We start from the raw sequence: 27,463 nt of genomic DNA, 5'->3' as shown, positions 1-27,463 counted from the left end.
AAATGTGACACTCTTTTCTGTTCAAACATGTTAGTTTACTACCCGGATACAGATGGAATGCTTTGCTTACTATGGTTTACTGCACACTGGTTGGTTAGAAGATTTTATCAAAAGCTATATTTCAACTAGTGAATTTGTAGCTGGGATAAATAATGCTCATAAAGATTCTGCCAAATTATTAAATAACATATTATACATGCACTACAGGGGTGGATCCATGGGTCTCAAGATCCCTCAGGTTGAGCCTCAAACAGGAAAGCAACTAGGGATGAGTCTATTTTGCTTTTTTCCCAACCTATTTTTCTTTCCAGCAATTCTTTTATTTCTCGCCTATTTTGCTCGAAGTCTTTCTACTTTGCTGAGCATCAATAAAAATTATTTGCAATATCTCAAGCTTGCAAGCATGTATGACTGCTCTATTAGGATATTTTGTACATAGTGATTGCTCTATTAAAGTATCTCGATCTTTAGTCACCATTTCCTATGAACATAATTATGTTGTCCTAATACTATGTGTGACTGTTCTATTAGAGTATCTTGATCTTTTCATACAAAACGTGCTAAGTTGCCATTCCTTGGTGCCCATTTTTCCACTTTTACACCTAATTTTCCAGAATTTTGCTTTGCTTTTACTAATGTATTTTTCCAAAGCTTCGCTGACAAAATTGGCACATCCATAAAAGAAACAGAGTGTGAAAAATCAATATACCCTAATAGAGCAGTCACAAGCTATTCTAATGAACAATCAGACTATAAACATAGCATGGTAGTGCATGTGATATGGATTCTGTAATTTCAAGTTCAGCATGCACATTCACACATGGCAAACAAGTGATATCACACTTCTATAGACCAAATTAATGTTGGGCAGGGTCAGGTGCATTACCACAAAAGAAAAGTACTGGCAGTAAAAAGTTTATAATTATCACAAATCAGGTGTACCTATACAACAATATTAGTAACTATGAACACCATTACTTTCTTACAGTTCAACGCATTGAGACCTCGCCCAGAAGACACAGAATGAATTGAACTCCAGTCCCCACACTATTGGAGTGATACAGGAGTTACTAGTAGTTGTTCAAGTAGTGATCAGTCAGGAAGGAAAATGAGCTCTATTGTTCATAATAGTTAAAAGTTAATTGCGTATATAGTAAGCTAGATCTACAACAGCATAATATAGCAATAAGCTGCACAAACAGCAGTGTAAGTTTCCAGCTAGATACACTTGTTAAAGTTTGTGTAAGGGCACATTTATGCTACACTGTAGGCCGATATGTGCTGAATTGCATATGTAAATTTAATGTAAAAGGATAAATGTGTCATCCCCATGGCCAGTAATTCAGTAATCCCTAGGAATTACTTCAGTTGCAACCAGTCAAATCTTGAAGTATGACAAGTTCTACGAGCTTCATTGTTATACATACATAATCCAACAAGTGAATGTGTTACAATATAATACTTTCAATAGCACCTTGACATATTATATTGAAATGCTTCAAGCAATTAGCCAATATTGCACTTGTTTGTCAAGGTTGCTTGCAATTGACAAAAACCCGTAATACTAATTTGATTGGCTAGTATAGTGTGGTGTGTTTCTATTAAAAGTAAATGTCCAACTTGACTAGTGTTACCATGGTGATAGATGCCCCATAGCATAGCAATGATATGGTTGATAAGGTAAACATCATTTTGAGACTATAGCAATGGTTGCTAGGCATGCAATGCTTGCTAAGTGTGATTGACCTTTTGCAGTGGTTATTTTTGTTGCCTAGTAACAGTTGCTGTGGTTGTCGGATTAATTTGCAATAGGACAGATTGTTGTGGTATTCAGGATTAATAGTTCTCACACTGTAAACAGGAAGGAAATAGTGCTCGGCTTCGCCTTGCACTATTCTACTCCTTCCTGTTTACAATGCTCGCACTATTAATCCTGAATACCACAGCCATCCATCCTATTACATATACTAATATGCATTGCTGGTATTCATGATAGGAATTTTACCACTGCTTAACTACTCAATCTCAACTGCAGCAAGTTATTTTTCTAATACAATGTAAGTACATGTACAAGTGGACCACACACATCCGTGTGTATACACATGTACACACAGACCTTTATTCTGCTCCAGCTGCAACAAGGAGTCATACAATAACTTGACATCATCACTGAGTGACTGAATTGTTGAAACACTTTACAACACTCTGCTGTGTCACTGGCCCTCTACACTTGGTTAGTATTTGGTCATTCCATGTTGGCATACTCCAGCCAATAGTTGGCATGGCGACCGTGTGATTTCATCCCCTCCTGCCATAGCAACCTGGCTTCAGCTATGTTGTCATAACAACTAGCCTCAAGTCTTGCTTGATACCGTAGTAGTGTACTTTTCGCATCGCCTGATCCCTTTGGAAAATCTGTAGCTATCGATTAAAAGCTAAAACACAGAATGTACATAAATGCCTATGGGGATTTGTAATGACAGTATTATCATGGGCAAATGCCCATTTACAGGATGGCTCGCTTGGTCATAAGACCAATCCACTCGTACTCATAAATACAATGTCTGGGACCTAAACTATGTCACTAAAGCACTGAGGTAGAAGTCAGGATAGCTGGTACAGGAATGACAACACTTGTAATGTATCATAGCATGTATGTATACACACTCCAATAGTCCACAGAAAATAAGACATTTCACATGACACACCCCCTGTACTAACTTTTTTTTCATGTATTCTCTAGCTCTGACAAATGTTGATAGTAACTCCTAAACTTGTGATACATTATCACTAGTAGTGCTGCTAGTGCTGGGATGGTGGCAGGCGCTGTGAGCTGCTGCAGAACTAGCTCGTCATCTCATGTAGTCACAGAAGGCAACCCTACCTTGAGACAGTCACCTAACTCAGTGATCATACCCTCCAGTGATTGGTCAAATGTTGCTATGTATGAATATCACCAAGAATTAATACTAACTCCTGATATCACTAAACAAATTATATGTATTGTAGAGACAGAAACATTTGAGGGACAACAGTTTCACAAAAATGTGCTATGGGAGATGCAGGTTTTGGCAAGATAACTGGGTAGTCAGTGAAAGAAAAACACAATACCATTACTTTTTCTTAAATACATTTTATTTTTTCTTCTTTGCAGCCTTGTAAAGCTACACTAGGATACATGGCTGTTATACATTGTGACTATGATCCCCAAACTACCACCAGAATGGGAAGTGTCTATACTTGCAAGAGAAAACTAAATCAATAGGATACTCTTGGAAATTCAATTGTTGGCAAAAAAAATAATGCTATGGTTGAGTTTTCTCAATTATCCAAATCTCAATTATATAAGTGACTGCTCTATTAGAGTATTTCATTGTTACATGAACTATGAACAGTACTCTGTATATAAATGAATGGGGCTCCATTTATCTGAACCCTTTTGGCACACAGGTGTTTGGACAATGGAGCAGAGACAAATATAATGTTTTACAGTAGACTAGTCATGATGTCCTGTCATGTGCAGGCTTGATCGGTCATGGTAAGACAGAGTGGGAAATTTCGACTAAGTTTATGGTTAATTCTGGTATCAGCAGTTCACATCATTCATTGCTCATGTTGTGAGCTACTGTAACATTGCTAATTGAATGGGAGTAGGCCTAGCACATTCATGGCCACCCCCCTTGGGTTGTAAGAATATAGTGTCTCTTAGCAACCAAGTGGTAGTTATGATTAGCAGTATAAGCCATAAACCAAACAGATAAACTGTATTCCTTAGGCTCCATCCCTTTTCTTTTGATAGCTAGGACATTATGTCTGAGTAAACTGAGTTAAAGTCAGACACAGAGGCTATTTGGACAGCACATGTCCAGTGACCAACTGTTATATTTGTTTCTGCAATGGAGGTCCTACTGTATAGGTAATGACATTGTGACAGTACTTAAAAAGTTGTATGCTCATTTTCAAATTATTATTACACACTGTTGACACATGTATACATATCATTAAGTACAGCTGTAGTAGGGATCAGTAAACTTTATAAAACAGCTTTGCAATACATTTTTCCAGAAAAAAAACACTTATAATGCATTAGTACAGCTGTAATGATGTTGTAACTTGGTTAAAAATAGTGAAAAGTCTATTGAAAATAGCTGTGCAGACAGTGCAGCATGAAACCGTAAAACTTACATGAAAAGAGTCGTACTGACAATGCAGCATGGAACCAGGAAAGTTACATGAAGGGGTCATGCTGACAGTGCACTATTCTAGTGTTTTTGATGAAGTTGCAGTTGCAGAAGTTGCAAATGATCTGCGGATTCTAGCTGACAAAGCATTTCCAGAACTAAACAACCAAGCAAACGCAAAGGATCAGCTCACTCTAGACTGTTTACTCAGCCTGTTAGACAACCCAAAAATTGTGTTTGCTGTGAGGTAGCAATGCCCAGTCACACTTGAAGATGTAGTTACACGTAGTTTGGAGATCAAGACCAACCTGTTACTTTCCTCTTGTGGATCACATGCGAATGACTACTATCCAGTATGACACCAGAGCAATGATCTACAGTCAAGCAGTAAGCAGTGCACAAGCCATATAGTGAGATGCTACATACATTAAGCAAACATGTTGATAAGCTGAATAAAGCAATTGGTATGCTTGAAGAGCGCAATAAAGGTGAGGCCTTGCAAGTGCAAATCAGTCTGGCTTCATTGAATTACGTGGTCCAAGACCAATTTTGCACAGCTGAAAGAGCTAGCAGTACTGGAGGCTATGATAAATAGACAAGTAAATGCTCTAGTGGTAGCATTGAGGAAGACGTTAAAGTGGGTTCAGTAGAATTAGTGTCTTCTGACAGCACAAGCGAATCTGTGAAGCTGCTTGCTGTTAACCCCACCCATGTATACCACATTACAAGACAGGTAAATGGAAGTAATGTACACTTTATATTAGATACGGGGGCCTCTGTAAGCCTCTTACAGGATGATGTGTGGTGAAGGTGACAGAAGGTAGAAGTTTATCTACTTGGCCTGGCCACAAGTTAGTGGGTGCAGAAGGAAGCCCAATTTCAATCCTTGGCACTGCCACTACAGATATCTTCCTATCTGAGATTCCAGTTAAAGTTGATTTCCTTATTACCAGGGGTGAATGTGGGGGGGGGCTATGGGGGTTGAAGCCCATCTGTCCACCCCCCTAAGTTCACATTTAAACCATATTTGATCAATACAGGGGCGGATCCAGAGTTTGGAAAGAGGGGGGCACCTTTCTGAAAAACAGTTGAAGACCAAAAAAACTTGCTGAAAACCAGTTGAAGACCAAAAAAAAAAAAAAAAAAAAAAAAAAAAGGTCACAACAATAATAGCTAGTTATACTTACCAACTATATCACGTCTGTTATGTAAAATAAAATCCTATTTATAGCTTCATAGGTAAGCTACACTGCCTCATGAACATTGTGACTGCTTTATTAGAGTAATAGACTGCTCTATTAGAGTATCTCGATCTTGTATGCAATTTCTTGAGGGGGGGGGGGGGGGGGGGGGGGCATTTGCCCCAAATGCCCCATCCTGGATCCGCCACTGCAATACACAAAAGATTACAATGGACTTTTGTCTTATTACAATTATATCATCACTACAACACAAATGCATATAAACCCACCTTAGAAGCATGTTTACTTCCATATTTATCACTGTTAGACACCTAAGGACAGGTTCACACCATGTTATTTGGTCTAAAAAGTATAATTGTGGCTTTTTGGAATTGTATAAATGTATTGTGGGATTAGGTTTTCTATAATTTTATTCCAATGGCCAAAAAAGAGGTAATGCTTGTAGAGGTCTGCCAAACAAAGTATCCCATGGCCAGACAAACTTATTTCAGTTCTTCACAGCTAGTGGCAGGTAATAGGAATGATGGTAACGTTTGTTTGTAATGCATAATGCACTTGTCAATTTCATGCCCCACCCCCCGGGGGTGGGGGAATACAAGGGATTTGACAAATCATGGTGTCAAGTTCCCACTACTGGGGCAAAATTGGCTGTCAAATCCCCACCCCCTAGTAGGGGATTTGACAACACCTCAAGGTTGACTAAATGCATATTTCATACATGCGACTAGTAGTACACCTGTAGCTAGTACAATTATAACGAGTACTTTTGTTTAGAATGCAAATACCGAAAATCAGTCAGTGAATTGGACAGCTGTCAATTGCACCAGGGGTGGGGACAAGAAGCAATGTCAAATCCCCACCTAGGGTGTGGGGACGCCGGGGGGTGGGGCATGACAAGTGCATAATAATGCATTAACATTCTGTCTGGATAATGTATGTATGTAATTATATAATGTCTGGATATCCCATGCAGATAATAGCTATGGACATAATGGGCCCCTATCCAAGAAGTACAACAAATATAATAATATTATCTTGGTGATGTCTGATTATTTCACCCAATGAGTTGAAGCATATGCCATACTCAACCAAGAGGCTACAACAGTTGCTGTAAAGTTGATTGACAACATTTTTTGTAGACACTCACTACCTGAACAGCTCCACTCTGACATGGGTGTTTAGTACCAAAAAAACTCACACTATACCCTACCATCCACAAAGGGATGGTTTAGTTGAAAGATTAAATCAGACAATCCTTTCAATGTTTGCAACAATTCTGGACAATCATGCAGGGGAATAGGAAGACCATCTGTCAAAAGTTTGTTTCGCTTATAACACCTGCATCAACAGGTTTCTCATCATTCTACTTAATGTTTGGACGTAAGGCAAGAATTCCACTTGACATTGTGTTTGGAACCCCAACAAGTGAGGTACGTAACTAATACTTGTGAATATGCTCAAAATCTATGGGAAAGATTTGAACAATGCTTTAAAATGGTGAGAGAGAACCTTGGAGCAGCTGCTGACAGAAAGAATGTTGCAATCGTCAAGTACCTAGTGAACCATACCAGGAAGGAGACCATGTCTGGTTACATAACCCAACAGTACCAAAAGGGACAGTCAAAAAGCTGTATTGTCCTTGGATAGGACCATTTAAAATTGTTAAGTTGTGTACAGAATACAGGATACCCGTTTAAGAAGGAGAAGACAATTATGCATTTTGATAGGCTGAAACGTTGTCATGTACCCCCTCAAAAGCTAGCTACATACAGACAGTCATGTAGTAGAGCATTCAACTCCAGATATAACCTCAAGGAGCAAGTCTAATGGTAATCACCCTGAGCCACTTGGAACTGGTTGATGATGATGACAATGTGAGCAGCAATTCGATCACCACCACTGGCAAATGAAAATCTCGCTACCAGCAACACACAGTCCGACATACAGACTAGTAGAAGGTATCCCATATGTGAAAATCGTCGAAGACCACTTAGATACCGAGATGACAATGATAATTCCTGACATGGGACAAGCCATTATAAGGAAGGGGCAGATGTAACAACATAGTAATAACTATTGTATATGGTTTTATAGACACTTTCTGTGATTATAGGTGTAAATAGATTCTAGAACTAGCCAGAATGTTCTAGAACTCATTTGTATGACCTTACTGATATAAATGGCTTGAAGTACTTTTGTGCTGCCTGTCTGGTCTTGTTATTGCTTTGAACTGTTGTTGTCATTGTTGTTGTCATTGTTGCACCATTGCTGCTATTCATTAAATTGTATATATTGAACTGTGGAAGTTCCTACAGTAGTTCATTTTTCTACTCATTATCAGGATTCGTTTCACCATTTAGCCCTTGACTTTGTGACTGTTAAAGCAGAAGTTATACTTACTGTGACAGAAATTTACCCATTATGCTCCTAATTTGTATTCCCCATTATGCCAGCATTACGCTTTATGCTTTTCATCCCTATTATGCAAGCCTACTTGGTAACATGTCCTAATAGTTTACTAATGAACATTGCAGTCTTATCATCTCTTGTACACAGTTTTGGTTGGTTGTATGTGATGTAGAGTCCATGCCATAGTGGTGCAATGATGGCATGCCACCACAATTCAGACTAATCCAATATCAGTGCCATTTTTGTTGTAACTAGTATCAAACACACATGTGGTTAGTACTGTGGTAGTAGTGGAGTACAAATTAGCACCTTTGATTCAGACTCCACATAACCAATCTTTCAGGCTCATCTGCAAATAAATTTTTGTACCAGTAATTTTTTTGTGATTCCACAAATACATCAGCAATATGTATGTATCACCACACTAGACAAAGACAGACAAGCCGGCATATATATGTATAGTGTTATTGGCAATAATAAGGACAATATCCCAGACTATTCCTCAGTGCATAGAAAAACTAGGACACTATCAGTTGTGGTTTCAAGGTGTCCTTACTACACAGGTTCCACTGTGTGTGACACAGGGGTGGGGTATCAAAAAATGCACAAATATGGTGCATGGGTCTATAGCTACGGGTTCACGGTGACAGAAATCACACAAAGAAAATTGTGAAAAGGATGTAAGGTACACACTTAATATTTAAACTTCTCAGAAGATTACTAGCAAAACTAATGTACTCTGTATTGCCTGTATCACCAGCTCCACCACTCTCCTCTCCTGCAACATCATTGGCTGGTTCTTGTTTAGCTTTACTGGCCATAGGTACACTCTTATCATCCACCCTGTCTGAAGACAACTTCTTTGGCTTCTTAGACCCTTGGTGTCTAAGTTACTTAGACCCCTGTGGTCTGGAGTCTAACTATAACTTAATACTGGAACATCATCTTCCCATTAGATCCAACAGGATGATGTATACATACCATTCACAGTATGTTAGAATTAATTGTACAGTGGAACCTGCAGCTGACACTTTGAGACCAACTGATTTTGGTGAAATGTTACTGTGAAGTTGTGTCAATTCTCAGAGGTAAAATTGTATTGGTAGAGGTCTATATAATAGTGGTGAAACAAAATAGTATTTTTTGGCTATTCAATTAGTGCAATTAAAACAACTTTCAGACTTTACTTATTTAAAAATCATGCTTAAAGAATAATCAAACATTCAGTCATTTTGTTCACAACTGGCTAAACTAGAATTTTACACCGCCACTTGTTCACTGTCTAAAGCTTTGAGGTGGCTTCATCCATCTGAGCACAGTTTAAAAGTGCTAATGAATATTCAAATAGTGTAGGAATGGATCAAAATTAAAATGGTCAAGCCGACTGAATAGTCAAAGACTTGTCATTACAGGGCCTCTTAAACTGTTCTTTATTAATGTACAGGTTTCTTCAAGAGGGATGCCACTGTAGTTTGCATTAATGTGTTCATCTATTGCTGACCAATATTTTAATCAATCCACAGTATCTGTTTTTGATACCGTCCAATAATTTGACTACCGCACTGTTAGTACGGTAAAAAGTTTAGGAAATTATTATGATGTGATAAAAGCACCAATTTTTTCTGAGGGTTTGTTGAAGCATTTGGACCATTTTTGAAGGTGCCAAGCCCCCATTATTATTGGTCACTGCTTGTAGCAAAAACAATCTAAACACTCTAATAGAGCAGTCAACTACTAACAGATATTATTGTAAATATCTCCTTATATATATATAAGCTGTAGCTAATAATTTATAATTATCTGTCAAATGTAAGAACAGTTTAAAATGTTATAACAGACCTTCTATAATCCTGGGGAGTATGATCCCAGAATGGCATCCAAATTTGCTGTATATTATTCAAACTTCACTATGTAATTTCATTTCCAAAGTTACCCTATCTCCCACTCTCTGGCTTGCTGCATGTTAAGAATATAAACTACAAAAATGGTTCAAACTTCCATAGTTTTCCTTGTCATTGGGCCGTATTCATTATTTTTATAAGCAAAGTCTGGAAAGGTATGGAAATGTGCAGAAATACAGCTGTTCCAGTACCTTTCCAATGACCAGAAAAGCTATGGAAACTTGAATTGTTTTTTGTAGTGATAGGGGAAGGCACTTTCTTTGGCTTCTCTTAAGTAGATTATTCAGTGTACAGTAAGTCTAATTTTAACCTGTTTGCCCTTAAACTTGTCAATTCCATGGTAGCACAGCACAGTGTAAATCAACAGTTTACATCTTTGGTGTACTTCCAACTAACATTTATATATGTGACATAATTACGTTGATGAGTATCCTATTATGCTGGCCAGTCTAGTTTGTAAGTATTTTTTTGAGCTTTTAAAAGTACATTCAGCTACTGCATGTCATGGATAGTGTAGTAATTGATAACAACCTGGTCCACCCTATTATGGCTATACAAAATGTAATTTTACCACCATGCAATGTAGATGACATGATAGAGTGTCACTTGAATAGACAATCTACAAGGCAATCCAAGATTCAAAAAGATGCATCCAGAAACATACAGTATATGTCAGCAAACAAATCTACATACCTGGTTATAGTGGAGGTACTTGAAATGCAAAGTAGTAAACAGACTGAATTGTCCATGTGGTTACTGCAAACTAGTTTACTACTGAACATTGTATCAAGACAATCTATACTAAAGTGGTGGTGGCTCTGTGGCGCTTAATATGCCACATAGTAACAATACAGCATGTGTATCAGGAAAGGTTTGCAGACCAATGTGAAGTAAATGCTTGAAAAGCCATAGCCATCTTATTGTCGCATAGTGCATAGCATAGTGTATCTAATTAGCTACATTTGTGGCTCAAACAGTTATAGAGATTAATAGTTTGCTAAAATGTTGAGGCAATTTGGAAAAAAAGCCAATGTAACAGACTCTTTTCTAATATTATAACCTGACCTGCTTTCAAGGGAAAAGTAAGAATGTGTGTTTGGTGGCAAGTGTAGTTATAGTAGCCATCCAAGAAAGCCGTCTAGATTCTAGACAATTTCATGCATCTTTCTCAGGACCATTAAAGTTTCCACAAATGTGAAATATTTAGTATTGTCTCTATGACAAGCCAGTTTAAAGATGCAAGGGTACTGAGGTTGTTCAGCAAATGAACTATTGGTCGAAACTAAGGTTGTATAAACCTAATTATGTGTGGGTTGAAAACAAAATGGCCATCAAGTAGTCCCACACAGTACATTTACAGTATATCATACACTTCAACGGGGAGTTATTTTAATTGAATTATATTTGGCATTGATTTTAATATGTACAAACTTGTCAAATGAATTAGTAAATTGTACTGTAAGCATGTATGCAATGAGTGATCTTCTTTCTGGGTCTAAATTAGCACTCATTATCGTACTGCAGTATCTATAGGTATATAGCTTGAGCCAAAATTTGTGTATTATTAACTAATCCAAATGTCTGTTAATGCATTGACCACAGCATGGTTGTGAACATGTATCTTAAACATTGGTATATTACTGCCACCCAACTGGTCTACTCAATTGCACACATGTAAAAGTTAACTTACAGTGTCATTTGCTAATTCATTTGACAAGTCTCAGTGTACATGTTGACTGCAAAATTAATATAAAATAGGAAAACCACATAAGTGCATTTCACTCCATACTCAAGTGTATGATACACTGTAAATGTACTATACTGCATGGGGTTACTTGATGGCCATTTTGTTTTCAGCCAACACATAATTAGGTTTGGTGGGCACACCTTCTAATATTGATAAGTACACCATAAAGAACTTGTGTACCAAAGATGGTGTTTTTATCCACATGACCCTGTAACAATAATTTTGCTAAGTTACGTTACTACGTGATGTGGATTCTAAAACATAAATCTTAAAACAATTAAGATTGTGTCAAGAAGTGTACTTGAAGTACATATGAATGAATGAATATGAATATGCTGCAGTTGGCTTTCAACATAGTTCTGTACCATTATTGAAAATGATTAGGGTCTAACTCTAGAACTACAGATCATCAACTAATGCAAGCCACTATATGTAGTCACACCGCAATATCAAGTTGACAACACTGTACTGTACTGTTGATGAAATATCAGCACTACACTGTTTGTTCATCTATTACCCTTCAAACACCACCCAAAAGTTAAAGCCCATTGTAAATGTCAACCATGTGGTAAATCATTTGGTGTTTGAATGGATTCACATTCTGCAGTAACATGTTACAATCATCACAGTACCTCAGTACATAATATATACCTCAAAGAAGACATGAGTATTTTTTTAGTTATTAGGTTGTTCAGAATTCTCGTGATATTATCCCAACTTCCATATTTTGTATGACTACATCATTTGACAATCTTGACACTGGTACATAAAAACTGTTGTCTATTTCTAATTGTGTGGATTTATCTTATATAATTACATAATGTCAAATTCAATCCAAAACATTAAGTTATGATAGATCATAGACACAATATCAAGTTAATACACAATCCTTTGATTAAGCTAGCTTTCCTCCATCAACAGGTAATACAACACCAGTGATGTAAGATGCTTCCTTGCTGCTAAGAAACAACATGGCATTTGCCACCTCTCTCATCTCACCAAACCGACCCATCGGGTTAGCCTGTAAATATGCCGTTCACATAAAGACTCACATTTTTGTGATTTAAAATGTTAACTACTTTATCATGATCACATGCAATAACACCACATTGTGGCATGACAAGAAAACTCTCAAACTACATACAAAATTAAAATTAATTCCATTTATAATTTTCCACTTTGCAATGCTACTTATGTTATCTAAACTAAATTTTGCTTCTTTTAAATTTATTTAATGATAAACAATTCTTTTGAATAAAACTTGAGCCTTTGAGGGATGAACAGATAAGTCACTGACAATTATACCAGCGTTGAAACCGAGTCGGGTCACCTGGATCAACCGGGTCACATTTTGTCCGGACCATTCGGCTTTGGGTCTGACCAGGATTGGATCACATGCGAAGCAAATTGCTTAGTTGGACGGTATGGAAATGTATAAATGCGTCATAGTCAAGTCCTGATGCAACTTAGCTTCTTTTGTGAGCCACGCTCACTTATCGGATGACTGCCTGCAACCATACATGCAGCCACGCCCATTTATTGGTGATACTCAAGTTTATACGTATGCACGAAAACCATGCTCATAACTGCCTGTTGGCTTATGTGGAGCCACAGCCACTAATCGATTGCTATTTTACGAGATAGGTCAAGGCCAGTTTCTTTTGTGAGCCACGCCCACTTCATATCAGGATGTGTCATTCTTTTTAAAATTATGGTGCGTTAGGTATGCACAAAGCCACACCTACTTGCAGGAAACGCATCTTGCTTTTTTGCAAACTTACATGGAATCATGCCCACTAGTCAGCACTCAAAACGTAGCAGTTGGGGTCAGCGGGTCAACAGTAGTGACCCGGTTTCAACGCTGAATCATACTGTATATTTCACTAGTAGTATAAATTGTATCTAAACAGAAACAGCCAAGATGTGAAAAAGGGTGCAGCCCTTATAATAACTCTGACAAATTGTGGCAAAATCATTCTTAGCAAGCAAAACTTCTATTCTACTGGATGAAAGAGTTTGTAGTATCTTATTTAGTCCAGGCTGAAAAAAGAAATGAAATCTAAGGTGATGGCAAAAGAAATGACTGTGATGGCAAGAAAATAATAATGACCATTCAGGTAATTTGGTGATATCACTTCTTTTTGGGTGACTTATTTGTAGTTAAACTCTCTAGAGGGCGACAAATTTGTAGCTGAATTAACTCTCTACAACATGACTTCTAATGTAGCTGAACTCTCTACAGGGTGACAACATAGCTGAACTCTCTACAGAGTGTCTTCTAATGTACCTGAACTCTCCACAGTGTGACATGTTGTAGCTGAACTATCTACAAAAAGACTTCTAATGTAGCTGAACTCTATATAGGGTGGTTTGTTTGCAGTTGAACTCTCTACATGGTGATTGTAGCTAAATTTCTACAAGGTGACTTTTTGTAGTTAAACTTTATACAGGGTGGTTTATAACAGATAAAGGTGGCTTGTGACATAGTTGAATGATTTAATATAGTATATTTCTTAGCTGACCACTCTATTAGGATGAGTGCACTATTAGAGTATCTTGATCTCTTACTTGCTACACATAGTTGGTTTTGTGTTCTAACTCAATGGCTTTAAATCCAATTCTTCTAAACTACTGAAGGGCCTTCCTAAGATGATTAATCCATCTATACACCAACTTTTAACTCATTCTCCATGTCATTCATAGCACACATATTATATATCTAAAATGCTAAATTTCATTAAGTACAACCTTCATGAGTACTCTGAAGTTGTAGCTCCTATCCCAGAAAAATCCGTGATTGGAAAAATTTATTCACAGCTGTGATTGAATCTGATTCAATTAGCACTTTCCAAGGGATATCCTGTAAAATCTATATACTCACCGGTCCTCATATTATAGTTAATTAAACTATCAAACAGTATCGTAGTACTGTTTAAGTAGGGATCGCCCAAAAGTTATGCAAGCCACCAATATTTCCACCTTTAAAAATCATCCAAGAGAAATATTACGAGACAAAAATCACCTTTGTGGAATAATATGTCAATACATGAAATACAGCAAAAAGAAAACACTTACCGGTGACCGGATAAAGATTTTTTTTAAATCGTCAAGATTCAAACTTTAGTCTGCCTCACTGCCTGACCACAGTCGCAAGGCTAGAGGCCAAACAAAGCAGCACATGGCCACCATTTTACGCCACAATAACAAACTCACCAATGGGAAGTGCCTTTTGGGGTTCTGACGACTGTAGGCCCTCTGCACCTTGTCTTTTCTTTTATCTTCAATCAGGCTGCTTGTCTTCTTCATCCACGAAGCCATACCAAGGTATTAATTTTCCATGTCAACACTTTCTTTCAGCATCATATATAGATGCCACAGAATTATTTCAGAGCTGGATTTCAGAAGCTCTTCAGAGATATACTAGCTAGATATCTGCAAGTTCGTGATTGGTATTCCATTCATGATAGGTTCACGACCATGCCCATCAATTAAAGATCTAGATGGACTAATACCAATAGAGTATGAGACCACACCTTCTTAACAAAATCTAACTGTTTGTTTAACAGTAAACAAGATGACCTCACCACTTATTGGTCTAGCACCCCTTGGCTGACTAAAGATATATACTCTAATACAACAGTCACAAGTTGCATTGTAGCTGTGCTACAACAAAAACTACATTAAAAAAAAATTAAAAATGAAGTAGAGATCTATGCAACAAAAAGTAGTGAAACAAGAGATGAATGATGATATTACAGCATAGCTCAGTGGGAAAGTCCCTACCTTGGCATACGCATTAGCTATAACAATTATTTCGCTCGATGCCAAAGTAGGGACTTTCCCATTGAGCTATGCTGTAATATCATCATTCTTCCCTTTGTTTCACTACTTTCTATCGCATAGATCCCTACTTTGTTTTTAAATTAATAATTTTAAAAAAAATACTAGTGTACTATTAGGCAACGCTTCATATTGTACAAATTGTATGTATCTTTAAGGCTGTGCTCTTGGGAAAAAGCAGCATCTTGCTGCCTACCCAGTATCTATATTTATATTCTCCTGAGCGATTTGTCTGGCAAGCAATCGTTTTTATCAGCAAATCTTGATCACATAGTTGTTACACACTGTTGGTTTTGTGCTGTAGTTTCATGGTCTTTGGCCCAATTTTTGTTCAACCACAAAAGGTTTGAGATTCAATAGTTAACCTATTTTTGCTTTTTCCATAATTGGTTTACGCTGTAGCTGTGACAACATATTGGTATTATTTTTCATGAATAACTCCTTGACTGTTTATCGTATTCCAGTAAAACTTGGTACAAAGATGCACCTTTAAACCCCCTACTGTGTGCCAAATTTCAAGGCAATCAGATAACCCATTCGCATTTATGTAAGTGTGCAAAATGATAAAGAGAAATTAAATCAATTTTTGAAGTCTCATATCTCAGGAATTCTTGAAGTGATTTTGTTCAAATTCAGTATGTAGACTACTGACAGTAGTGGGCTTTTCCACAGCAAACATTGTCTTGTTTCATAAAGGCAGCACTGGGCTATGAATGCATGAAAATAGCATTTTCTTCCTGTCAATATACTCATAGTGTGGTGTGCCAGCTTCTTGGGCTGCACAACACACTACTGTTTGTCTAAATGTGCAAATCTGCTTACAACTTAATTATAAAGATTTTGTAGAGCTCCAAAACTGCTAACAGTTCACCACTTACATGTAATAGGTATATCTTCAACAAACACAATAACACTCAATAGGATAATTGTCTATAGTATATTTTACTACATTACTGATAAGCACAAAAATTAATAATTTAAAATGATGCACATTAAATAGGGACCCATGACAATGAGTGACACACACACACACACACACACACACACACACACACACACACACACACACACACACACACACACACACACACACACACGCACGTATAATGCATTGCACTAACTTGTATCATTGCAGCTCTTGCTTGCTCTTTACCTTGAATTCCGCCTTTAAAGAAACATATTGAGGTAATATCCTACCATAAGGTATAAACCTTTTGTGTTAGCTACTTCTTATAGTGTTGCTATATATATAGGAATAATGATTCAATTATTGTACTGCCAATTGGCAGATTAGTGATGAAAAGTAAGGTTTACATATTGTGTGTAGCAGTGTGTATGTGTAGTATGATATGATGTGTAATAGGTCATTTAGAAGTAGAGGTGACTTAGCAGTACACAGATGAATGGGACCAGCAAAAGAACTTGTCAAAACCAACTGTCATTTTTGCTTCCTTTAATTTGGAAGACCACATGACCTGTCTGATGAGTGGCAGTGGACAGACAAGTGTGCATGCAATATCGAGAACCATATTAGACATAGTCAAATGTTTGTTTTTAAATGCTCATTTTTCTTATTCCATTAATTTTTGGATCAGAAGAAAACTAACATGTGTAACCAAGCCTACAAAAAAAACAGCATGCAGGCACCACAAACTTTGTAAAACTCTTTCACCATTGGTGGCTCAAGAAATTTCAGTGACTTGTTTCCAAACTTTTTGTTGCACGCACACTTAAATGTAAGGGAGTCTGGGGGCATGCTATCACAGGTATTTTAGAAAATCATTTAGTCTGAAAACTGGATCTGCAATTTTCAACAAAAAATCTTTAAAGCTGTCATACTCACTTTACATTAAGAATTATTGACACAGGTTTAGTGGTTTGTTTTGCTGGCACAGTAGCAGTAGCAGTAGCAGTAGCAGGCCAAAGAGTTAAGGGATGGAACAATGTGAAGTTTGAAGCACACAATAGACATGGATTCCATTCTGGGGGCCTGGAAGAAAACCTCCAGGAAAATGTCAGGTTTTAAACACTCTGAGGTAAGTATTTAGAGTGTTGGTACAGCAGCTACTTAAAAGTTTTTTTAAGAGATGCAAAATGTTTCTGTTCTATTAAGTTGTTGACTACTCTATTAGAGTATTTTACCCTTAAAGTTGCCAATCAATAATTTTAATTGCCTGAATAAGTTTCTGGAAACCTAAGAAACCCCCATGGAGCCACCCCTAATTGTGCTATAGCCATGTAATTGTTAGCACTTATTAAATGTTTAATTGGCTTTGTTTGCAATACAAGTTACACTTCAGTACTGCAATAATAGCCTGTTACTGTAAACGACAAAGGTTTGGAGTGACTAAAGTTTGGTGAATTTGGCACATCGAGGAAATTTGCCAAACTATATTCACCAGCTATTCAGTATTTTGTTCTATACAGTATTAACCGCATGGTAAATTTGCCAAACTTTTGTCTGCCAACCTGCTTTGCATGCTGACACCAAACTTCCATCATTCACAGTATGTGCATGGGGTGTAGGTTATGTGTCCAGTTTGCATGCAAGCCTAACTAGTTATTGATTAAACATCATATCATTAATAGCACAACTTTTTACACAAAATAAAGCAAATTATAGTAGAACTTGTTTGTAAGCTTGTGCAATTAGGTGCATGAAAATATAAGCAACTGGTACCATACAATGGCATTATGACATAGACAGGGATTGAACCTAAGCAGGTGAATAACTTAGTGTTAACAGATTGATGTACGAACACCATGTACAGTTGTTTGTGGCTTTGACAGGATGTAGTTCTATTTTTCAGCTAGTCTTTCCTAGACCAGAGCAAAAGCAGCCAATGATTTACAGCAGCAATATTTGAGTTCTCAGGCATTTAATTTTGCTAAAATTCCTATGAGCTAAAAGTTGAACTTTTAAGTAACACAAAAAGTAAAGGTAAGGAAAAAATTGTTCTACCAGCTGGATAAGAACTCAAGACACTCTGGCAGCACTTTAGCAGTTTGTGCTGTTGTTTTCAAAGGAATGTGGCTCAAGTTTTCTCTGGACCATGGTGGCTTTCAACATGTTGTTGTAGACAAACGAAAGCACATGGAAACGTGCAATAAATATCTTAATGATGCATGAGCACTTCATTAATAGAATTGAAGCACACAGAAGACTGGAGAGTAAGCAGTGTGACAAACAGACAGAATTTCAGCTTATACATTTATAATTCTTCTAGGTGGGGCACCCTGGCTATCTATGGCTGCACCAACACTATTATGTGTCTAAATGTATAAACAGGTTTTATCACATTACTGGCTGACAAGTGCTCAAACTTCAAAATCTCTTTGAGGTATAGGTTGTGATTACCACAAACTACTCATAATTCCATAATGAAATGCCATAGTGACTGCCTTTGTAAGGCTGCTATGTGGCAGTAGTGTTCTCAGTTATCCAGACAAGTAATACTTTAACTAGGCACCGCTCAGGGTATATTGCTCAGGCAATATAATGGGAATGTGGTTTCCACATGGCTTTGATGCTCAACCAGTTCAAAGATACGATATACTTTGACTTGTCATATATTGAGCGACACAGAGTGTTTAATTGTGAGTTTGGGTTCACAGGTTAGGCTAGGCTTAGTGTAGTTGCTAAGTTTTGACTAGTTGACAGTTACTAAATGAAGAATGATCAGTAAAATAATTGTTTGGGCAATATGTGGATGTGTATTTCTACCCAACATGTGTCAGACATTGAGCAGACCACTAAGAAGACAACTAGATTTAAATAGTTGTTATAGTCCTAACTACTTAACTTAGTATAATAATTTAATGCCCCTTACTGCTCCAATAGTATAGGCTTAATGTAGTACAAAAAGCTAAAACTAAAAAACCTGGATCCCACAATTGCAATCTTTCTGGTACTGTGTGTAAAGTATGAACAACATTAATCTAATGGCTATTAGCCCACGCTATTAAAACAATTATCAATCATCAGATGTATACAAGGAACAGAGTGAGTGCTCTGTAGTTTTCACCTATCAGGTGAGTGTGCCTAGAGTGACATATATATCACTTATACTACAACTGCTTCAGACATATGCTCCCTTAACCCTCGGGCCCATGGCCCTCGTGCTTTGGATGCATGTATCAGCAAAATCCCCTTGCAGCCGTGGTATAACTATTATATGTAACACTTTCACAAGGAGCCGCCTGGGCTGTATGTAGCCCAGCTAGCCAGACTATATACAAAATGTAGCCCGCTGGGTAGTGATTATATAGACATTGAGGCCAAAATAAATTGTGGGGATCAATTAATACTCATGTGATTAGGATGCACAACTTGGATTTCACCATGAAAACCACTCAGGCGGGGAGCATTTTGTTATCCTTGCCATCCTAAAAGTTGGAAAACGTTGGGATATGGTGAGAATGAGTGCTATAGCTTATTCACCGATTGTTTCCACACGTTTTTAAATACGAACATTGCAAACACGCCCCCATCACAAAGCTACCACTCTGCATGGAGCAACCACTCTACAAGCAAGCTTATCTATCTAGGCCTTTAGTGAACTCTGCACTTTTCCATAAATGATTGAATAGCACTGATTAAAACATTCAACTTGCATAACAAAATATTCTACATGATATCTCTAGGATATGTAACCGAATATAACCAGAACATACTGGCTGCTGACCCATAATTGAAAATTTTAGGTATGCATATATAGTACCATATAGTAAAAAACTTTGGCAGTAAAATACTTTGGCAAATTTGGAGAATAGCATTCAATTTGCCAAAGTTGTTTTTGTCAATTATTTTAGATGATCACATGAGCATATTGAGTCACCAGGTTGAGTTGATGTTGAGTTGAGACTGAAGTTGATCCTTCAATACTATAAGCCGGTACCTGCCAAAGAGAAGAAAGAAGACATTGTTTTGCCTACTCCACATGGACCGTTAAGCAGCAAAATACCACCAGGAGTAATCGAAGCAGCCAATGGACAAGTGTTACCTAATTTACAACCCTTGCCCACAGAACCGACCAGTAGATAGCGAAGCACGCCTTTGCTAGCACGTCGTTAGATCAGTAGCTATAGCAACACAAAATACAAAAACCATAAAGATTACAAAGTACTACTACAACAACAACACTAGCTACCTATATACTTACTACACTACTTAACTGATGAGTTGACACCTTGTTGTTATCCTTACGTACCATACAGTAAAAACTTTGGCGGTAAAAATTTGGGCGAATATTATTTCAATCGCCAAAGTCTTTTCCGCCAATTTTTATAACAGAGGTGTTTCGCCACACCTTTTTACTGCCAAAGTTTTTACTATACGTTACTTCCAGTGGCTACACCCGTATTGGCTTGGATGATTGATCACTCTGTACAGGCTATATCAACCTGATAAGTGTTACATATTAGTTGTAACATGGGGCATTCAGGCTTTGCCTGATATGTATACCCTCTGTCCTCAGGCCGCCAAAGCCCTCATACTCATGTTGCAACTATTTACATAATATCTGAACAATAACAAAGTTGACCAACATTGACCAGAAATTGTCTGGTTGTCAAACATTATTATGTACAACAGGTAAAATGTACATCATGTGTGCTAGGAAGAATTGTGCAGCATCTATAGTAGGGAAGATCTGTGACTAAATCACATAATTATGATGAGAAAATGTATTTCAAATCATACTAATCGATTTTGTAATGCTAAAGCCACAATACCACCTAGTGCTAAGCAACATATCAAAACTATGTCATATAGTTGTATGGTAAGTACAATAACCATCTTCCTTTTAGAAGTAAAATAAAATTGTATTTGCTAGACTGGTAGTATATATACAAGTACACAAAAAATTGGAATTTTCGACTAGATTAGGGACCATAGCACATCGATAAAAAGTACTGAAACAAGCTGGAGTAGTACATGATATTAAAATAATAAGAAGTATTATATCCCTACTGTGCTCAAGATACCGTAACGGAAATGCACAGTAGGGATATAACACTTCTTATTGTTTTACTGTGATTTAATATCGTGCACTACTCCAACTTGTTTCAGTACTTTTTATCAATGTGCTATGGTCCCTACTCTAGTTGAAAATTCCAATTTTTTGTGTACTTGTTTGTTAACTTTTGTTGTAAGCAATATTATGATTGATGAACCCACCCATACCACAAAAAAATGGCACCATGCACCCCAACTAAATCAATTATTGTAGCTTCTTGTTTCATCAAGTATCCGGGAGCGAGCTCATCTCACAGTCTTGTCTCACTCATTAGGCACCAATAGTGGGTGGCTTAAGGTTATTCCTCAAGTTTCTCTTGGTCTTTCTATTCCTGGTCCTGAGTTTATAGTCAGCCTTCAATTATGGTTGGGGATATCCCTATTTCCACTGTCACCATTTTGTGTGTGCCTTAATACCATAGACTGAAAAGTGAAGTATCCATTATTGTTCGTTGTCAGCTCCGTTCAACCCGTTACACAGCAGTATGAATCAAGAACTGTTCAAAAGCACCTCTGCAATCAAAGTAGCCACTATGAAAAATACGGACAATTTCCGTTACGAAGGGAAGCCATCACGTACTACCACCAAATCGACACTTTTCGTTAGCAAAGATGAATGGGATACAAAGGAGGACACATGAAGAATCATCAAGAATGCATTGTACATACTGTGGTATGCCAAAAGGCACCTCTCGGGCTGAAGCAACGTCAAACAGTGAAAAAATCAAGCCCATAGCCTTAGCTATTATCGAGTTATGCTTGTCTGAAGGCATCATTCTGTCAGGCAGTCAGTCATCAGAAAATTCTGTTTAATAATTTAAAAAAATTCTTGTTGAAAGCATTTCAGGTCAATCTGAAGGCTTGTTTGGGCTTAGTTTTACCTAACTAATACTGCCTCATCGTCGTCAGGAAAATTGAGGCTGAATTTTGGGTGATGTTTTTCATGGGCCACACCTACTCCTTTGTGGTCCCTACTATTAGTACTGTATGATTCATCATTCTTTGTCAAACTGTACAATTTTTGCATTCATATATGATCTCATTATGACTGAGTATAGTATGTAATAAATATTTCATTTGCCTATTGTAAGATATTAATTTTATTGACTATTAATAAAACTAATTATAGTTGGTACTTACCATCATCACCTGAGCTCTTGTTTTTTGTTAATATAATATCTTGTTACATGGGCCAGCTGCCCAAACATTTAGTAGTGCTGTGAAGCCCTTTAAACAGTAAACACAGAACTGTTTATCAAGAAAGTGCTTTGATACAGCCCAGAACAATTGAGTTATGAGGCTTTAAAAATATCCCATACATTTAGTATAGATGATTCAGGCACACAAACATGTATATAAAATGAAAACATGCTTGTTCCAGTACACAATGGGAGTGAACACTCATTTACCTCTTTGATATCACCATATTTGGCAGGGTTCAGGTACAGATACATGAACCTACTATTACTTGTTTCATTGTTTACTTGGGGCAGGTATAAACAGTGGACCTGGGGACCACAGATCTGGGACCAGGGGACCCATGAGGATCCAGTTATTTTTGGAATTTTATACACTTCACAATATTCTATACTTGTACTAGGTACCTCTGCAAGTAGTTTTGCATGGCCAATCCACTGTTTCCCCATCATGGTGTCTCACATAATGTTTATACCAATTATTATAAGCACCTCTGAAAAAGTGTATGAAGCTGACTGCATTTATAGGCCACTTGCCTGCTGCACAATGGGCATACTACTATGATACTAGTCTATTGTAGCTAAAGTCTTTGAGCAGGCTGTAGGACCAGGTGTCCTATAGACCTTCAGCACTTGTGCTGTAAAGCATTAATAAATAAAAATAAAATAAAATTATGTTGCCTAGCTACTAACATTGTGAAAATGCACCAGAGGTCTGGTTGTAGAGTTCCCAGGCTGAAACTTGCTGGCTACGAAACTTAGCTAATTTAAGCTAGTAATTGTTTTTTCCCTGGAATAATTGATTGCACAATGTTCCTAAACTACTCTAGTAGCTAGGTGACATAATAGACTAGTATGCTCATTGCGCAGCAGGCGAGTGGCCAACAAATGCTATCAGTTGTAGACACTTTTTCAGAGGCACTTATAATTAATTTCTAATTGGCATAAACATTGTGTGAGACACTGTGACGAGTTGGCCACACAAGACTGCTTGCAGAGGTACCTAGTACAAGTATAGAATATTGTGAAATGTACAAAATTCCAAAAAAGTTGGATCCTCGTGGGTCCCGGGTCCTTGGTTCCCAGGTCCACTGTTACACCTAGGCATTTATTTGTGTTGAGATAACAAGCCACAGCAGATAGGAAATGTCATACAAATCATCATACAGTGGAACTCCCTTATCTGGACCTCTATTATCATGACATCACCATTGTCTGGACAGCTCAAATTAGTCATGTGGCTTGTAGTTTATTGACCATAATGAAGTTTGGTTTAGATGATGCAGGAGCCTAAAGGTTGCTGTTTATTTGTTTGGTGGCTTGTTTACTCTACTAACTAGTACATTAAAAATTAAATTTAAAAATGAAGTAGAGATCCAAGCCAGGGAAACAAGAGATGAACGATGGTATCTATTACAGCATAGCTCGGTGGGAAATCCCTATTTTGGCATTGAACACAAAATAATTGCTATACCATGCCAAAGTAGGGATTTCCCACCAAGCTATGCTGTAATAGCTACCATTGTTCATCTCTTGTTTCACTGCTTTTTATCGCTTGGACCCTACTTCATTTTTAATTTATAATTTTTAATGTACTAGTTTGTTTAGTTTTTTGATAAAGCATACAGCTAGCTATAAACATGTGACTGTTCTATTAGGGTGACCGCTGTATTAGAGTATCTCAAGTCAGCCTGCAAAGATGTGCATTTGCCCAAGAGGGGTGTGGTCATTGTGGTTTCGATCAATTATTAGAGTACCTTGAGTCAGCCTTCCAACTTAAAGGTGTGTGGTCACTGAAATACAGCTAGCGTTAAAGGGATGCGTCTCAATGGATAGATCGATAATGCGTAGAATAAAGAATGGGCGTGATCTTGTGACCTATCGTGAAATCTATCTAGTACCGGTACCTCCATACAGTAGCGTGTAGTCTAAGCGCCTTATATAATCTTGTGGCATCTATTATGCTGCTTAGAGAAAGTGTTGATATGGAAAATTAACACCCCGATATGGTTTTGTTGGATGAAGAAGAAGACAAGCAGCTTGATTGAAGATAAAAGAAAAGACAAGGTGCAGAGGGAACACACTCGTTGGAACCCCAAAAGGCACATACCACTGGTGAGAGTTTGTTATTGTGGTATAAAATGGTGGCCGTGCACTGCTTCATTTGGCCTCTAGGCTTGTGACTGTGGTCAGTCCAGACAGTCAGTCTAAAATTGAAGTTTTGGTGATTTTTTTAAATTTTATATCCAGTGACCTGTAAGTGTTTTGTTGTAATAAATGCTGTTTTATGCATTATATGGACTAGTACTATTCCGTAAAGGTGATTTTCGTCTCGTAAGATATCTCTAGGATGTTTTTTAAAGGTGGAATTTTGGGCGGCGTGTGAAATTTTCACCAGGATCCCTACTTAAACAGTACGACCGTACCGTTTGATAATAACTAACACTTGGTTGCCAGGTGACAATGCATTTTACAGCCCTGGAGAGTGATCATGAATGCTCTGTAGTGACTTCCCCCTCAGCCCACTATACTGCATAGTACTAACTGATAGCAATAAGTTAGTCACTTTAGCAAAATAGCATGTTATTCTTAGTTACGGACATTTCTGAGATATGGATGGTAGTATGTACCAGACCGCCTGGATAAGAGAGGTTCCACTGTACTGTAACATTGTACCACTCTTTAAACTTTCATTGTCACCCACTACTGTAATAGGCCTGAACTGATCATGCTTTAATATTACGCTTTTAATCAACTTTTCCTATTATGCTCAAATTGTGTCCTAACTATGCTCTTAGAAATTTGCATCTTGATAGCTCTATTAGAGTAACAGAATGATTCAACATGTGGTGATCACATGCTCTATTATAGCATCTCAATCTTCATTCACTTTTCCTAAACAAGAAGCTATAAATGACATTTTACTATGTGCACCTGTGTTTATTATACGTAAGTATTCAACTCTGCTTCTTGCAAAATATGTGGAGATACAGTTTCTAATTCTAAACACACAAAATTTCTACCTGGCACTATATTATTATGCCTACGTATATATTATGCTAATTGCAGGTTTAACTACTAGTTTGAACACTAACTACTGGTATAGCCAAATGGTACCACTGGCATCCAACTTATCATCTTGTACCCTACATTCAGTAATCCTCCTCAACTGTCACGATATACACATGATGTCTCCAACTGTGCTATATGTAACTAACTGACTTCTGGGATGGTGAAAGTCTTCAAATTCTATCATATAGCCTATCTCTGCAAGGAGGTTTACAATAGGGTAAAATGTGTAGCAGCCTTAACCTGTGTAAGTCAGAGGTGTTGCTGGGTGGTAGTGGTGATTATTTTATTTGAATACTGATCATTGCTGACCACCGTGCATTGTGGGCATGCTCAGACAAAAACCAGGCTGAGCCTAGTTGACTAAAACATGACAGATAAACTGGGGTCTGGAACAACCTCAAGTTTTACAATAAGTAACTATACTCCATAATCTCTTGTGGCCATCTGAGCAACTATAAAAGCCAGCAACATAATTATGTTTTTATCCAGTGATGGAATAATCAAACATATTTGGTACAAGTTCATCACTGATATTAAGAGAATGGAATACCAAAGCCTACCAATTAAACAACTTAGGGTTTTTTTTTTACTATGCAGGCCTCACAAAAGGGCATGCATGTCCTTGCTGATAGCTTCTTGAAAAACAGTTCAAGGGATTCATAACACTGCTAAAAGTTTTGCCATTTCACTAAGGAAACACAAAGGCTTCAATTAGATAAACACAACTACCTGTTTACAGTGCAACAATGCACAGGATTGTATACACACAATTAACTAACTCATCTTCACTATCACATCAAGATTGTTTTCAAGTGTATGTCCTTCCAGAATAGATGGAGCAACTGCACAAACACGGATGTTGTGTTTAGCAAGACTCTTTGCTGCAGCCCTTGTCATCCCACAGACGGCAAATTTTGAAGCACAATATGCGAAAATTGCATCAATTCCCACCAGTCCAGCATCACTGGACACATTAACAATGACACCTCCTTTGCCCGCCTCAATCATCTTGTTTGATACGTACTTCATCATCAGGAATGTCCCATATATATTAACATCTTGTGTCTTTTTGAACAGTTCATCATCAGTTTCCTGCAGTCGACCTTTAGTTATTGCAGCAGCACAGTGGAGCAGTATGTCAATTCCTCCAAACTCATCCACTCCACGTTGTACTGATTTCTTCACATCTTCAACACTACTGACGTCACCACATATATATATCACACCTTGACCACCCAGTTCTGTTACTAGCTGTTTTAGTTTTGGTTCAGTGTTGGGAAGGTCGCACAATACAAGTCGAGCTCCTTCTTCGGAAATCAGTCGTGCTGTAGTGCTCCCGAGATCTCCAGCCGCACCAGTGATTATCGCGGTCTTGCCTTCGAATCTCTTATGTCCTTGCTGTTTCTTGTCGCTCATGACTGTAGCAGAGTTGACGTTAGTTCTCTCTTTTTCATGCCACTTACACTTACGCCTTTAATAACTGAAAGGGTATTCCCCATGTAGCAGGCCATAATATAATCAAATGGTTTCTCTCAGCCAAACAGCTGCGCCGGCTGCCCGTCTTGTGCCCGTCCCTTACTTTGCGATGGGCGGGAGGGGACCGAGACAATAGCGTAGTCAATGGTAGTGAATCCAGGGGAGGGAGGGGGCCATTGGTGGCACCTGCCCCCCCACAAAAAAAAACAAAAAAACTTTAATATAAGATCTAGATACTCAAATATTCTAATAGCCACTAGCTATTATGCACCTATCAACGTATTACCCCACCATCCCTCGAGCATACATGGCTGGGGCTATACTGCTATAGTGGGGATTTGACACAGCCGAACGTCAAATGCCCCATAGTAGGACAAACCTATAGCTAGTGTCAAATCCACACAGTACATGTGGCCCCAGTTG

General features: G+C 37.8%; 1 protein-coding gene across 1 annotated transcript; it reads right to left on the bottom strand.

The window, feature by feature from the left end:
* Positions 1-12,246: 12,246 nt before the first annotated feature.
* LOC136252468 (uncharacterized oxidoreductase TM_0325-like) lies at positions 12,247-27,088 on the bottom strand. Its single transcript, XM_066044902.1, has 3 exons — positions 26,344-27,088; positions 16,402-16,445; positions 12,247-12,461 (listed from the first exon to the last, which is right to left on the bottom strand). Exons 1-3 carry the CDS (start codon positions 26,978-26,980, stop codon positions 12,336-12,338), a joined length of 807 nt encoding a protein of 268 aa, XP_065900974.1. The 5' UTR covers positions 26,981-27,088; the 3' UTR covers positions 12,247-12,335.
* Between the last annotated feature and the right edge of the window lie 375 nt (positions 27,089-27,463).

The sequence above is a fragment of the Dysidea avara genome, chromosome 4 (assembly GCF_963678975.1).
Source record: "Dysidea avara chromosome 4, odDysAvar1.4, whole genome shotgun sequence".
In the NCBI taxonomy this organism is placed as follows: Eukaryota; Metazoa; Porifera; class Demospongiae; order Dictyoceratida; family Dysideidae; genus Dysidea; species Dysidea avara.
Note: the sequence above shows the minus strand (reverse complement) of the source record. Positions and strands in the feature narration are given on the sequence as shown.